The sequence below is a fragment of the Pecten maximus genome, chromosome 3 (genome assembly GCF_902652985.1).
Source record: "Pecten maximus chromosome 3, xPecMax1.1, whole genome shotgun sequence".
In the NCBI taxonomy this organism is placed as follows: Eukaryota; Metazoa; Mollusca; class Bivalvia; order Pectinida; family Pectinidae; genus Pecten; species Pecten maximus.
Genome location: NC_047017.1, coordinates 10161538 through 10179075, shown reverse-complemented (window position 1 = coordinate 10179075; position 17538 = coordinate 10161538). Strand labels below are relative to the sequence as shown.

The 17538-nt window shown below is 36.3% G+C and overlaps 1 protein-coding gene across 1 annotated transcript in view; it reads left to right on the top strand.

Moving 5' to 3' along the window:
- LOC117323158 (nesprin-1-like) overlaps window positions 1-16603 on the top strand; it is a 180777-nt gene extending 164174 nt beyond the window's left edge. The window contains 14 exon segments of the mRNA XM_033878197.1: window positions 133-320; window positions 757-907; window positions 1341-1661; window positions 2071-2271; window positions 2585-2981; window positions 3271-3467; window positions 3950-4064; window positions 4488-4693; window positions 5068-5097; window positions 7057-7386; window positions 8330-8551; window positions 9011-9181; window positions 11609-11670; window positions 14904-16603. Of these exon segments, the coding sequence (XP_033734088.1) occupies window positions 133-320; window positions 757-907; window positions 1341-1661; window positions 2071-2271; window positions 2585-2981; window positions 3271-3467; window positions 3950-4064; window positions 4488-4693; window positions 5068-5097; window positions 7057-7386; window positions 8330-8551; window positions 9011-9181; window positions 11609-11670; window positions 14904-15135 (2823 nt within the window). The 3' untranslated portion in view covers window positions 15136-16603.
- The last annotated feature ends 935 nt before the right edge of the window (window positions 16604-17538 follow it).

Below are 17538 nucleotides of genomic sequence, written 5' to 3'. Positions count from 1 at the left end.
TAGACATCCACCTAGACCTGCAGGCCATTTGTAATGGGTCTGTAATAAATGTGATAAGATAAATGTGTTGTTTTTGTAATGGATCTATAATAAATGTATTGTTTTTGTAATAAGATAAATGTGTTGTTTCAGGAGCTCCAGACAGATATAGAACATCACAGTGCTGGTGTTGGGTCTGTACTTAACTTGTGTGAGGTTCTCCTACACGATACAGACGCCTGTCCATCCGAACTCGAGTTTAACGCCCTACAGACTGCTATGAAGAACCTGGACAGAAGATGGCGTACAATTTGTCAACAGTCACCAGCACGTCGTACAAGGTAATGATTTTAATGATTGTCAGGTGTTGTATTCTATACACAAGTCATCATTATCAACAGTAAAATTGATTTGTTATATTTACTTTGGGCTCAGATAGTCTGAGAAATTTTACGCCAAAATTACTCTGGTTTAGTCAACCAACTGATGATTAGGGGCTTTTCAAATTGTATTCTTGTAGTACACACCCAAGAGTTCCCTTGTGAGATTCAATGATATTAAACACTCAATATCAATAATCAATCAATAATACCTTGTGAATTTCAACCCACCAACTAATGATGGTAGACTTTCTAAAACTGTTTGTATCTAATCCACCATTGACACCCAATTAAGGGATCCATTTGAGCTAATTACCTAAAACACTTAAATACCAGTACTTGTTGCAAAGTGTTACATACCCACACTAGGGCTAAACTATTACGGTTTGTGTGACAGGATCGAGGAGACATGGGAGCTATGGCAGGCTCTCTTGGACGACTTCAAGCTGTTTGATGATTGGCTCACGGATATTGAGCAGGAGGTCATTGGGTCACCTCGCGACCTATTGGATGTCAGTCTGACTAAGGAGGAAGTTAAACACTTCGAGGTAAGAAACTTTTGGGAATGAAAACTTAACAATGCAGGATGGTTTGTTAATTATACTGCATTTAATAAAAGATATCAAATTCTTGAATGTACCAGTAATAAATGTGTAAGATAAACTGAACAATTAACTGAATGAAAGTTTAAAAGGTACCATGTACTCATACATTTATGTACATAAACATACAATCCTGTATATCCTTTATACTAAAATACTGGAAAATACTAGAATCCGATGTCTCTCGGTAGACAGGAAGTCTACCAAATGCTTCTTACTTTCATTGCCTGTTTCTACAAACCTTTGATACAAATCAACTATGATAACCCTATTAGGTACATTTAGGTGGTCGACATCAGTTTCTGATTTGTTTTTATGAGGCGGTACCTCTGAAGCATTGAGATAGCCTGTGTCATGCTATTCTATTTCTCTCTGACAGAATCTGCAGAAAAAAGTCCATGAAAAACTACCAGACTTGGAGAATATCAATCGTCAGTATCGTCGCCTCGCCCGTGAGGGTCGCACCGATCATGCTAACCACCTCAAACGTGAAATGCAGGATGCAAACAGTCGCTGGGACAAACTTCAGCAATGTGTGTCCAATATGACTCGTCAGCTGAAACAGTCGTCAACGCTACGTCAAGACTTTACATCAGTGCGTGACGATCTGTACACCTGGCTTAATGACATCGACATGCAACTCACCAACATAGAACACCTGTTGTCAATGGATACGCAGACCAAGATGGCCGAAACAAGGGTGAGTGTTTGCAATGGACGAAATCTTCTTTGAAAAAATGATTACAAGATGGTCACAATGTAGTTTATTTAAACAGTGTGGTAGTTTGCTAAAACTTATGATTGATCTTGGCATGCCCTCAATATATAATGTCTTATTAGTACATGTAATGATACATCACCAGACCTTCCAACATATAGAAATTCCTTAACCGTAAATATTTGACAAAAAAGAATTACAGAATTTGAGTCAAGTTTCTCTGTTAATGATTTCCTATAAAAATATGAAGTGAAGGAGTTTCCTTTTAATTAAGGAGTTTTGATGCCACAGACATCATCGAGTCAGGGATCATTAGCTTAGCTTATGTATGAGTAAACTTCAGATTTTTGGCACGTATATTAAATTGGTATGTGAAATGTTTATGTGACAGAGACTTCAGGACGAGATAGATGGGAAGAAACCACGATTAGAATACCTCGACCAGTCGGCCCTATACCTCATACAGAAGGGAGACAGTGTAGACGCTGCCCTAGTCCAAAAAGAACTCGATGATTTCAAGGTTTATTCTCGAAAGGTGTTTGACCGCATCAACAAGTATCAGAACAAGCTACGGTGTATTGCAGATGCTGAGGTATAAAAAAGATTACACTGTATGTCATGCATGAGAAATTTCTGATGAAGGTCATTATTTGTTCATAAAATCTTACAAATCAGTGTGATGTTTTGGTAATTGATCGATGGATAACATCTGCCCATATATGAAAAAAAAAATATCTTTTAGAACACAGAATTCCTTAGTGGTTATTCAGTCTGTCTTTATAGTATGTGTTTCATTTCTGTAAGACAGAGTCTGTTGAACTTTTCAGTTTAAGACTGTTGACCTTTGACCTACGCTAGTTAGAGTATGATATGGTTACGTTTGACCTGCATGACCTTTGTTTTAGGAGGAAGATAAGATAAAAGCTGACCTCCAGGCACGAGCCGGTGTTGATGAAATTGATCTGTTGGAGCGTCAGTTAAAGGCCCCGGACAGCCTTGACTGGGACATGCAGGAACTGGAGGCTTACCTTGAAGCCTCACCTCCCGAAAGTCCGCCAGAGAAACGGCGAGCCGCAGGACAGGGAATTCTACAGCAACGGCCGATGTCACCAGTCAGAGCCTCAAGGTTACGGAGGTCAAGGTCACCCACAAGGTCGTCTTCACCTCTCAGAACATCCTCACCATCTTCCAGAGGACGTTCACCCTTCAGGGAGAACTCTCCTAGTCGCTATGCCAATAGGTCGCCTATCCGGTCACCTCGTATGGGCTCACCCAGTCGGTCAGACAGTAGCTTCTCAACAGGTCAGATCCTGATGAATTGTATCGTGATTTTATACACAATTAAAGCTTCTGATTTGTTGAAACATATCAATTTTATTATAATGATTTTACAGAAAACTAGCTTTTTGATAATTGTTTTCATGAAAATAAGGCTGAAAACTTATTCATTTTCAGTGCAAAACTTTGAATAAAGAAAACAAAAGAAAAATCAATTAACTAATATATCCAAACTACAATGTATATCCAATTTTAAACTGAGAAAATGTAGATGGAATGTCTAATATAGCTACGATATATTGTTTGTTTTCAGGCCTTTCACGTGATGAGAGGAAGAAGCGTATGAGAGAGGAAGTGAGCCTGAGAAGTAGAGAGTCCACGGTCGAGTCTTTACTGGAGAATCTGGTTGATGCCCTGGAGGACGCCAAACACAAGCTGAGGGTGGCAGAGAGGGAGATGAGATGTTCGACCCCTACAGGCCCTGGTATTGATCACAGTGGGGCTGACTACGTAAGTCTTATCCAGCTGAGGTCATACATAGTCCTCCTACAGAAAAATCTATAAAATCAGTATATTAGGTTCTAGAGTTGAACATATCATGTTTAACCAAGCATCATTGATATCATTAAAAGGACCAAGGAGGAGAACTTTATGTAAAATCCCTCTCCTTTCATTTGACTGAAGGGATTTTAAGTAAATTAATTTCAGCTTAAACATTGTTTTATATAAAGTCTTAAAAAGAGTCTTCAAACTCTTCATTCCTTTATTCCTAGAGCTTGTTTGTTATCAAATTGACATCATGAAGACGTGTTAGAATAACTAGACAAATGATTGATTTGTTTATTTGACTTATGATTGTGGGTATCAAGAACTGATACTCTCGGATCGCTTGTCTATTTTGTATGAACGTATAACAGGGTGCCTTAGATCCTTTTAAACTTATCTGGGTTATCTAAAGGAATTTTTGTAATGGTGTCGCATCATATTTTCAGGGTCAAATTATGTCCGAATGTGAGCAGAGCGTGGACAATGTAAGGAGACTCGACCGACTTGCCAAGTCCGAGACTGGTTTGTCTATGATACCCACAGCGGATGAGGAAGTCCGAAGTATGTACCAACAAAACATGATGATAACAATTATTTTTATGACTGTAGCACCATAGATTCTGCGTAATTCTGTATCTCTTTATGATTGCAATACTGTACAGATTTAAGTTCACCAAATTCAATATTCTCGCAGTGTAGAGTTGCTGTGTCAGATAAGTATTTGATTGGTTCACACTCTCTTAAGACAACATTTCTACTCCTACAAAAAGGACATAAATGTTAGTTATTTCCTTTCTACAATGTTACAATGTCAAGATTGATAAGCCCGTTCAGAAAATGGAAACTTGTATGTTAATGTCAGGAACTGAACAATTTCAAAGTGATCCTGAGTTTTTGGCTGAAGCTTGACAAGAGGAAAGGTGAAAATATTAACACTGTCACTAGAATCAAGAGAATACAATATGTGTATCCTATGTCCTACAGGCGTGCTACAGCGATGGGAGAGGCTGCAGGCCCAGGCTATAGAGAAAGACTACCGTCTGTCACAACATCGTCAGGACTGGGGACAGTTCCGTACTGACCTCGACAACATGCTCACCTGGCTTGACAACGCGGAGGCCATGCAGTCTGGTCACACCCGCCTTCCCAGCGATATCGTCCAGCTCGACTCCATCATCAGACAACACAAGGTAAACTTTATTACCCAGTCCTCGGTAGCTGTAGAGGGAATTTTGGGAAACTTTTAAACAGCATAGTTTGGTAAAACAGTTTTTGTCTGTTTGTTTACACATTTCATGGGTGGTCTAGTCAGATGGGATTTTGTCGTATTCACTAAAATTAGAAAAATTTCAAGTTAATAGCATCACTGAACAGTGGTAAAACATTTGAAGTGTTTGTCACAATTCTGTTTTGTTAAATGGGATACGGTATGTTTAATTTGAGTATAATGTACATTATAAATCTGTAACAGTAGAGGTACATCCCTGTAGCGAGGGTATGATTTAAGACGTTAAACCCATGAATGTCCTAACACCAAATATAATGACTCCCGTTTACATTTCAGGATATTACTTTAGATCCTATGAAAGTAGAGGTATTGGAATATATAGTTCTTTATAATCTTCTATTAGTCCACTCAGAATTCTGCTTTCCCAAGTTTTTGCTTTTTTTTAACTTATAATCAAGATTTTATTGACAAAGGGTTCAGATAGCTAATAACAATTTACTGATTATTTGCAGTTCAGTGTTTTGACTTTTGTGGCTTTCTGGTCGCTTAAATGTGGAGTTTGAGGTGTGTGTGGGTTAATTTGAAATCATTAGTTAAAATTGGCGTTGTTTGGGAAATATATTTCAAATGAACGATTTAACGCATGCAGAAACAATTATAAAATATTTCAAAGATTTATTTATGTGAGATGAACTACATATTAATTATATTAAGTTATTCAAACATGGTCATTTTCATGGATTTTTTTTCATCCCTCTTTCTATTGTCCAGAAAATATACATGTATCTGTTTGATTAAATTTAACTCTAAGATTATACATTGTCAATCAAGTTGTTAAGCTTTTCTCTCACATTATATCTTTCCCCCCAAAATTACATTGGTCTTCCCAAAGTTGTACAGTCCTTCCTCAAATTGTTTAACTACTTTCAAAATTACACATTTCCTCCCAAAATTTGTTAATAAAGCATTTAGCATTAGGAATACGAATTCATGTACAGTCTGAATAAATCTGGTATAACATCTCAATTGCTCAATTCAGAATACTTTGTCATATATAATTTGTATTCTGTTTTATAATACAATGGTAATGACTAACACTGTACATTGATGTTGTATGGACGTCAGTGAACTTTTCATACCAGGTTTCTACTTACTAACAGCATGTTTCCTTTTTCGATAACTGGGATATGTAATTAAAGAGCAGATATAACGAGCAGTTCAACATAACTTAGCTATGTTCCTCCATATTTGTTTTGTTGCTTGTAAGTGGCATGTTATATTTACTGAATATTATGAGTTGTTTCGTTATACTTCATTTTTGAAATTAATTTTCCAATTATTTTTTACAAAGAAATATCTATAAAGTAAGGTTGTCATCCAAGACTTTTTCTGTTATCTCTAATGTAGACTAAATTCTTTGATTGAGTTCTATCTTCACTTGGTTAAATTATGCTAGTATTTCCATTAATTATATTAATTTGTGTGGATTTCTGGATTAGGACTAAAGACATTTTTGGTTGCCGTGGTTACAATGCCATGCCAGTTTTGTAAAAGATTGTGTGTAATTCCGTAATCGGAGATGTAACTGTTACAGCTTCAATGTTGATAATTTCAGCTCTAAATAGTCCATCAACTTAATTTCAAAGACCAATGCATGGTAGAATAAAGAATAGCAGTGATGTAGTGTTCAGGAACAATGTTTGTACTAAATAGCTGCTGTGTCACTATAGTTAGTCACTGACAAGTAGACATTGAAAATAATAGTGTATGGCTTCAGTAGGTCACTGGTGTAGGATATACAGAAGTCAAGTGTCCAGTGACCGTGCTGAATGGCACAAACACTGAAGGAAGGAATTAATGGAATAAAACATGTGTAATTATATCTAGGTGTCGTATATTAATTATATCTAGGTGTCGTATATTAATTATATCTAGGTGTGGTATATCTCCCCTCTTCCACGTAGCTTCCCCATTACTGAGGTATAGTCCTAATATCATACCTCAGACTACACTATACTCCCCTACCCTGTACAATCTAGTCCTGCTTTATTTCATTACATTCTGCGATAATCTTCTTTCCAGTATATAGTTTTACTAATGACTGTCACTAAATCTGTAAACATGGTATATCCATGCTCAATAAGATGGTGTGTTATTTCTTCTTTATATCAATGTTCAGGTGAAAGAAAACTTAATCTAAATTATTTGAGACTGTTGTAAACTTGGATTGAAAATTAACTTCAAATGTTGCATCACTTTTCTACAGTTGGCTCAAGAGAATATTTTTCGTTATTTTGTTTCACTTGATCAATTCTCTGTTTACAGGACTTTTTAGTTCAACTAGAATCAAAGAAAACTAGAGTGCTATCAATCAACCTCATCAGTAAAAACTTTATAGACATTCGTACCGATGAAGGTCGTCTGCTCAAGGACAAATTACGGCAGATGAATCGCCGTTGGGAGGCCATGTGTGCCCATGCTACAACACTACAGCAGGAACTACAGGTGGCGCTGATGCAGTGCCAGGAATTTCATCACACCATACACGACCTGTTGTTATGGCTGGAAAATATCGAGACCAAACTACAACAAAACGAGCCCGTCAACCTCGGGGCGGATCACAGCGCTCTGTGGTCAAAACTAAAAAAACTCAAGGTAAGTATTGAGAGTCAAGGTTAGAGAACTTTATACGCTAGCAATGGAGGTTCATTTCTAAACCATTAATATCTTTTTACCCATGATATGTGTACCTACAGCTCTAATATATCTTAACAATATACAGGTACAAATGTATTAAAGTTAACTGTGTGATAAATTCGCATGTGGCTGTGGCAGATTTATAAGAGATACCCAGATCATACCCAGAGAGCGAGATCTATCCAATCTGTCCAGATCATACCCCTGAGATCGATATCTATCCAATCTGTCCAGATCATACCCACAAGAGAGAGATCTATCCAATCTCTCCAGATCATACCCCTGAGATCGATATCTATCCAATCTGTCCAGATCATACCCCTGAGATCGATATCTATCCAATCTGTCCAGATCATACCCCTGAGATCGATATCTATCTAATCTGTCCAGATCATACCCCTGAAATCGATATCTATCCAATCTGTCCAGATCATACCCCTGAGATCGATATCTATCCAATCTGTCCAGATCATACCCCTGAGATCGATATCTATCCAATCTGTCCAGATCATACCCCTGAGATCGATATCTATCTAATCTGTCCAGATCATACCCCTGAAATCGATATCTATCCAATCTGTCCAGATCATACCCCTGAGATCGATATCTATCCAATCTGTCCAGATCATACCCCTGAGATCGATATCTATGTAATCTGTCCAGATCATACCCCTGAGATCGATATCTATCCAATCTGTCCAGATCATACCCCTTAGATGGATATCTATCCAATCTGTCCAGATCATACCCCTGAGATCGATATCTATCTAATCTGTCCAGATCATACCCCCGAGATCGAGATCTATCCAATCTGTCCAGATCATACCCCCGAGATCGAGATCTATCTATTCAGTCCAGATCAAAACCCTTTCAAAATTATCATTTAATCTCTCTTTTTTAGGAAATCCGATCAGAGTTACAGGGTAACCAGCCACGTGTGACATCATTAAAGGATACGGCTGACCAGCTGTTGTTGAACACAGACTCGACAGAGATGGTCAATGCCAAGGACAAGATGCACATTATTGCTAATCGTTTGCGTTCCCTACTTCGTCTCTCTTCATCATACATCCTCAGTCTGGAAGACAGACTTGAGATCCGACCTCACTCAAAACAAACCTCAGTAAGTTATCACGACTAGAGATCCTACCTCACTCAAAACCAACCCCAATAAATTATCATGAGTTGAGATCTGACCTCACTCAAAACCAACCTCAGTAAGTTATCACAACTCAAGATCCGACCTCACTCAAAACCAACCTCAGTAAGTTATCACAACTCAAGATCCGACCTCACTCAAAACCAACCCCAATAAATTATCATGACTTGAGATCCGACCTCACTCAAAACCAACCTCAGTAAGTTATACCGACACGAGATCTGACCTCGGCCTCACTCAAAACCAACCTCAGTAAGTACTCTTCATTAAACTCACACTAGTTGTAATAAACAACCTCTTGCTAAACATTGCTTTTGATTGGAAATGAATTTGAAAAACAAGTTAGAAAACAGCAAGGTTCATATTTTCATAAGTCAAATACTGTATTCATTATAATAGTTTTACTGACCTGATTTATCACAGCCATCACACAGCCTCGATATCAGCGGGGACAGTCGCTCATCAGACTTAAGTACTGGCTCCGTGGGATCCCGATCTGTTAGGACTAGTACACCGAGATTCTCTCCAAGCTACCGACCTGGATCATCATTCCTTCGTAACAGGACACGGTCGCCATTAGCCCTATCCCGACAGGTAAATACTCATCTCGTTAAGCTTACCTCCATCACCTCACCTGCGTGGAGTGTCTATAGCTCACCATATCACGTTTATAGCTAGTGCTATTTAAGATTTAATTTAGATGGTTTTGTTCCAGGATATTTACACAAATTACCTAGTACAACCATACCAGTAGTGTATGTAACGTTTACCATGTATCAATAGTAATATTCTACACCAGTTGTCCTATTTTTGGTTTTATACATGTGATGATTTTGTCGACACTATTCGATATGTTTTGTATATAACATTATTTTGATTAAGATGTGACTTTTGTTATTCTATAATAAGATATTCTGAAGGATATTAAAATACTCTCTAAATTAACCATTGAAACATTGAATTTCACCGCATTTATTTTGTATAAACATGATTGACTGGGTAATGACCATGTCTGGTGTGAGAGTTATCTCCCTTTGATACATCCTGTTGTATTACCAGATTCAGCTGTTGGTGATTGGTTGGTTAGCAGGGTATGTACCCAGCCACACTCGTGTGACCTTGAACTCTGAACTCTGTGGTAGCAGTGTACATATTTGTCTGGTTTACATGTCATAACATAGGAATGATCTAATCGACTCATTTTCACGATTTCCTCAGCTGTTGGACACTGTTGTAATGTATTAGGTGGCACCCATCTCCTTAATACACTGTCAATCTTCCCTCAATACTAGTGGGTGTACGGTCTGGTCACACCATCTCTGCTAATGGTAGTTTTCTCTGGTTTGTGGTTTCTGTCTGTTTGGTAGATGACGATTTTAGGAAAGTGTGGTAATTTTTATTTAAAGGTCGGATATGATATATTGATGAAGAGTCATAAAACTGTTTTTCAACTGACGGTAAGGTTTAGATTATTGTGTAATTAATTTGCTCGGAGATGGTAGTGTGAGATTAATTGGGAAGGGTACCCGGTAGTTATAGATTACTTTGACAGGGTACATGTAGTTATAGATCAGCTGTAGTAGTAGCTGATGAGTATACGATAATTGTGTTTTTGTTGTTTTTCCTGTTGACTTGCTACACTTGAAGGTAAGCACATGTCACACAGACCTCATTCTCAATGTTTCACAGAATTCTAGTTAGTTCTGACACCATCCCCCACTCACCACAGCTCACAGATACACAATGTTAAAATATTCTCATGATTTTTCCTATTGTTGTAAAATGCCTTAGATTAGTAAGTAAGAACATTTGTTGTAAAATAGAAGAAATGTTGCTACAGCGTTCCTGAAGCGGTATTTATTTGTTGGAAATTTCCTGGTTTTCGTTCCCTTGCCATAGTAAAGGAACTAAAACTCAACATCAACTGTTGCGACCCGATACGCTTACTGTCGTCTGCAAATTACTATCAGTTTTGTTTGAAGCTTATATTCTTAGAAATGCTGGCTTTATATCAGATGATAGAAATTCTTGTACAAGAGAAGATAAGTTTATCATATTGAGTTGACAAGTTGGTCATATTGAAATAAAAAGTTTCAAGAAATTTGGAAATGAAAAGCAAAGTTTCGTAACATGTATAAATGAACTATATGTGACCTGGGTGTTAGAGAAATAGAAATGTTACAATGATGCAGTCCCTGTGTGTTTTACTATAGGTTTTTGCTGTTTTAGTAATTTTGCAGCTTTTATTATGTTTTCTTCTATTCAAAATTTTCTGTTGCTTTTGGAAGTGATAAAAAACACTATAGGTGTTTACCTAATGATAAAGCTGAATTGTAGACAATTTCACAGAGGCTGATGCCATACATCTTTGACAGGAATCTCAAAAAATGACTCCTATATCTCCATAGTGAACTGGTCCAATCCATTTATACAGGGGGAATAGCAGATTATAGTTTATATATATACTTATAAAATGCAATATTAAGATAGTAACCCAGTAAAGGTGACTATACCATTGGGTCAGTCCTCTGTGGCCCAGTAAAGGTGACTGCTGTTAGAATATCTTGGGCCAGTCCACTGTGGAACATAGGGGGTAACTCTTTGCCCATAAATGCCACATTGCTACATTTCTTGAATTTCGTATATGATATACAAAATTGATGAAATATTGTCATGTCAAATTTATTGATAATTTCACAAAACATGTTCTTTTTGTTTTGTACCTATTTGTGATGTTTTATTGAATTTAAGTAACCAGCTAAAGGTGAGGTAAAATGTTTTACTGGAATCTAAGAATTAAAAGTGACTTTATTTGTGGATCAATTGATTAAAAAATGTGGCAAAAATGCTGACATTGGCATTGTGTATTATAATGAAGCATTGATATGGGGCAAAGAATTACAGAAATGTCCTCCCGGTTTTCATGGCAGTGCTGTGTAGCTACATGGCAGTAGGCATAGGGTGTACGTGTTGTGTGGTGTCGGGTGAGTGATACTCTCTTTCCTTTGTTACTTCCTGCAGCTGTTGTACGGACTGGCGCGACCATTGCTGGGAGCGGGGGCATCTGCCCCACATTCGGACAAGTAATGTGGCTACTACTACTACTACTCCTCCTATACTACAACTGGTTATTGTATATGCAGCCCCGTATACCTAGGTGGTGGCCCACAGTTATCTCCCTTGGCAGGGTCTTGCATCTTCTCCACAATGACACAATGCTTCATGATCCAATATAATTTTGCCTTTTTGACTTGCCAAATCAGCAATGATTAATTTCCATTACTTACCTTGCATTTAGCTGGCATGACCTCGGTACTCTACTGGAGGAGGCACAAACAGAAATGCACAAATGCATCCATTTTATGTTCTGTTTTTTGGAATATAACGTATGTCACTGTTGGATAGAAGTTGCTCATGTAAAGACTGTGGCTATTGATGTCAAAGGATCATTTTATATGGAAATGTGTTAATTACTAAGACGCATGCTGTATTTGTTGTAAATTAAGTATAAATGCATGACTGACTATAATTGGATATTTTATGGGAAGATAATTAAAATTTATTAATAATGTATCTGATCAGAAGAACATGTAAAAAGCTTTTAAGTAAATGTCCACATGACACTGTGTTAGGTTTAGTTCATGGACACAACACTGTGTTAGCTACGTAGTTTGCTGGTGGTCCTAAGGTGAACACCATTACACACACCTCATTACCATACCTGAAAAAATTCTGTATAGCACACCCCTCCACTGCTGAATCACCAGTGTTAAACATCCATACGCTTTAGTTTTCCTCGAGGTTTAGATTTCCTAATGATTTAACATTTCTTTAGATTTTCCTGAATTTTTTTAGACATTCCATACTTGTAGGCCAGTGGGCATGCTTACCTGGTATTTAGGAGTGAATCATCAAATCATCTGTCAAATTTTACTCATTTACAAATAATTCTCATCATTCTTCTTTGGAACACCTGGGCTAAGGATTTTATACATATTATAGAAAAAGTTTTCTTTTAAAAATAATGTGACAATATGGTTTCTGTCCTAGAAATTGTCAGTCAGGTTAAATTTTTCTTTGGATTTTTTACTTCTGGAAACATAAAAACTATCCCAAGCAAAGTGCAGACAGTACTAACAAGAAGTGATATATTCTGACTGAAGGAATATCTTATTTATGATTGAAACCATGGAGCTTTCCAAATATTGCTGCTTCAAAGTTGGCTACATTGTATATTAAGAATCTATCTATAAAAGCTTTGACTACATATCGTAAGATGAACGATACACAATAAATCTATATTATATTGTTGTTGTGTTAGAGCTGCGCTTCGAATTCATTTAGACTTTTAGAATTCAGCTGCATGAACTTTTTTTGCAGAGATTTGCTTGCAGATGTGATTGTGCACGGCTTTGATTTTTGTCAAACTTTTTCAGCATGGGTGGTCCTGACCATCTTTATCTCTGTGACTCCTCTGCAACTTGTCACTAAAAAAGCAGATTTTATTTCATTTTTAGGAAGCATGTGATGTTGCGGGCCACCAATTAGCACACCTAGCTAAAATGTAGGAAGTATCAAGTCTTGTGTTAAATAGAGTTACCCCCCTTTGTTAGCGGTTACCACATGATGTTTATCATTTAGTTTCTAATAAATGTAGTCGTAGTTATAGGTAGCCCTACTATAGTAATAGTATTACTCTCAAAGTATGTGTCTGCATTGGAAGGGTAAGGCAGCCGACAGCTAACACCCAAAGATTTAAGCAAAATTAATTAAAGTAATTAAAATAGCTTTTCAAAAATCGGTTTTGATTTTCCCTTTAACAAATTTTCATTATAAAACACAACATCAGTGTCTAATCTGTTATTTAATGAAATACTCATTCAAAATGGTTGCTTGCTTTCAGACGACAATGCTTCATGCTTTGTTAATCAAATTTTGCATTTCTTTTCCAAAATTGAAGTTATTGCAATCCTCTGCGCCATGGTGTGGTATAATATGCAGACACTCTCTTTGTCTTAGATAAACTATTGTAGCAGTCTTAGACTTCCATGTCTAAATATGTTCTACTAAACCCAGTAGATTTAGTTGTTAATGTGTTGGTAGTTTTTACATAATGATAACTGATCAACTCTAAATTTTGAGGAAGAACGATCAGACACATGATCTTAAAAGTAAATCTGGGAATAACGACGAAGTTATTATCGTTTAGTGGAGGCTTACATTGAATGCAACACTTGCAGTATGCTATAGTAAAGAGTTATCTGTCAAAACATTTCCCTATTGTACAGATTTCTCTAAACAACATAGCTGACTAATAAGCAGTGTAAAATTCACTTGATCATTTTATCCCTATAGTCCTCTTATGATGGTAATTGCTATGAAACTTTAGCTCTCTGAGATTTATCCATGCAGGACTACATGGTACTATTAAATCCTTAATTCATCAAAAAGACGTATGTCCAGAACTAGGTATCACTGCATTGTATTATTCATCAAAAATCAGTTCCTTCTCTGTGACGTTTGTAGCCTACTTTTACTAACAGTATCCGGATCATCTATAGATAGTTTAATCCACGTAACAAAACGCTACTTAAAGTAAAAACTAACATTATAATACTGGAATGGCATCACTAAACTACACTAACTGCATGTCCAGATTTTATTGCATGTTGCCATGGTGATAAGCATCATTGCCATTACTGGCACTGAGTCACGTGATCACAGCTTCACTAGATTAGTCCTTACTCATTAAACACATCCTAACCATCAACATTTCATTTTTACCAAATTTGATAGTCACCGATAAATGTTTCATATTGTTTTCATCATTATGACATTGTTTCATACCTGAATCACTTAATGGTCGTCATTGTTCTCATATTCTTGCATTCTCTTTTTAATGCGTTGTCTTCACTTGAATTTTGATCATTTTAATATTACTTTTAACACCTTTCACCGTTTTCGATTGTTTTCATTTTTTTTTTATCAGTAATTCTTTTGCTAATACTCCTTCATCAGTTGTCACCATCATATCACTCAACCAGAATTCATTTTCATTTTAGAATTTTCACAATAGGTCAGAATTAGATTTTCATTTTAGATTTTCACCCTTGTAAATAGTTGTATTAGTTATATACTGCAAAGGACTAGATGGCGAAATGCTGAGTTAAATCCCTAACATTTCTATTTTTCCTGGTTTGTTCAATAAGTCCCCGAAAATTAATTTCCAGTCAACTTTTCCTTTGCAGTATATAATCATTTTGTTGAGGTACCAGATGTGTATTGGAATTAATATTCATAAATTTCGTTCTTGCAGCTTAACCGGACAACCTGATGAGGACCATGTTGATGAGGACCGTGTTTCTATGGGACTGCTGAGGAGGGCATTCTGGACATCACTGCCTCTACATCTTTTATTATTCTTGTTGCTAGGCATTGCAATTCTCATACCCATCACAGAAGATGACTATAGCTGTGATTTAGTGAACAATTTCCGGCGTTCTCTCGGACCAATGTTACGATATATGGATGGGCCTCCACCAACGTGATGCTAGCTTGTTATCAAAGTTTTGTTGTTAATTGTTACTATTTATGTTCAGTATTTAGAGGCATTGTCCCAGCATTGTGGCCAGACTCCAGTGAAGAGTCAGTAAATACCGTATTTCTGTGATTGGACAGTTATTGTCCGGAGTGTGATTGGACAGTTACTGTCCGGATTGTGATTGGACAGTTACTGTCTGGAATTGTGATTGGACAGTTACTTTCTGGAATTTTGATTGGACAGTTACTTTCCGGATTGTGATTGGACAGTTACTGTCTGGAATTGTGATTTGACAGTTACTTTCCGGAATTATAATTGGACAGTAACTGTCCGGAATATTAACCAACCATTACTTGCCATAACCCTACCAAACTAATCTCATCATGTCGTTATGTACTGAATATATTATACAGATGTGTTACATACAATTGTAAGATAAGTGTTAAATAGGTCTGTAGAGAATGTTACATACAGATATATTTGTATATATATATATGTTAAATACAACTGTATATATTTATGTGTTACACTGTATTACATAGTTGTATATATTAAGTCATTTGTTAGTTTTAGTTATATATATGGTAATCACTATGTTTTACGTATGTCCAGTCATTTACAGCATGCTTTATCGTCCTTTGGAAAACTAAATCCATTTTATAAACACCCTTATCCAACCTGTAGAAAGTGTTTTATCCAATATGAGATACAATGTCGTCCTCAATTACCAGTATTTACGGGAGAGTGTTTAGGAGAGAGGATTGTTCTTTATTAATACTCTACTTTGGACTTTGTGAAGGACGATAACTATTAGAACTGCCCTATGGGTTTGATGTATAATTCTACCCATTGTGAGGACGGCTTATCACGATCTTTGTCTCTATCTTTTGTCTCCGCCCATTTATGTTTGATTAAATGTTGTCGAAAGTGTATGGATCTGAGAGTTAGGTAACAAGCCCCAGACACTAGTGCTTCTTCTGTATATAATGGAGTTAACCTGTGGACCGGGTTTTATCGTGCATAACCCTGCCTCGTCTTTATAAGGCAGCAATATCGACTGTGATAAACTTTTGACATTATTTAATATTGTCTGTGCATTTGTTGTAATAATTTAAACGTGTTTTATTCAATTTTATTTATTTATAAAATCATGTGAAATAAAATATATGCCGTGAAATCTTTTAAACATATTTTGATTAAAATAATTTAAATATTCTAACTTTGAAATCAGTACGTCGTTTGAAAAATTAGACCTGTACTTTGTAATCTTAACGACTTTGTTGTATAATTTAGAATGGATTCCTTGTTTATAATATAGAATGAGTTCCCATGCTTTATGAACGTATCCCGTAGTGTTCCACTCTCTCTATAGCCAGATGTTTTGTAATTAGTACTTTGTTATTATCCTAGCTGTTCATCATCTTTCAAAACTATTTTGTTAAGAAAAGATAATATTAAATATTATAATACATTGATTCTTGTTCCGTGTGTTTGTTGAAATATGTCATTACACCATGACGTTGCCAATCCGTCAGTGAATAGGTGTTTCCACAATCGTATATGCTATATACCGAGACTCCAAATTGTTTTCGGAATAGGGAAGTGGTCAAAATTCAATTATGAAAATTTTAGAGCCGTTCGATCACACCAAGTCTAGTATATGTGTGAAATTCTGAAAATTTCATATCTATTTCATCACAGCAGGTCTGGTATACATATGAAATTTTGTGTAATCCATTGCATACCAGCAAGTCTAGTATACTTGTGGAATTCTGAAAATGTCATATCCTTTTCATCACAGCAAGTCTAGTATACATGTGGAATTCTGAAAATATCATACCCGGTATTCATTTCATCACAGCAAGTCATACATGTGGAATTCTGAAAATTTCATATCCATTTCATCACAGCAAGTCTAGTATAAGTAAGGAATTCTGAAAATGTCCTATCCATTTCATCACAGCAAGTCTAGTATTCGTAAGGAATTCTGAAAATGTCCTATCCTTTTCATCACAGCAAGTCTAGTATTGGCGTGGAATTCTGAAAATGTCCTATCCATTTCATCAAAGCAGGTCTAGTATGCGAAAGGAATTCTGAAAATGTCCTATCCATTTCATCAGGCCATTTTTAGTAATACATGTGGAATTCTGAAAATGTCATATCCATTTTATCAGAGCAAGAGTAGTAGTATACATGTGGAATTCTGAAAATGTTATATCCATTTCATTAGGCCAATTCTAGTTATATGTGAAATTCTGAAAATGTCCTATCCATTTCATCACAACAAGTCTAGTATACATGTGGAATTCTGAAAATGTTATATCCATTTCATTAGGCCAATTCTAGTTATATATGTGAAATTCTGAAAATGTCCTATCCATTTCACTACAGGCAACTTTCTTCAGGAATT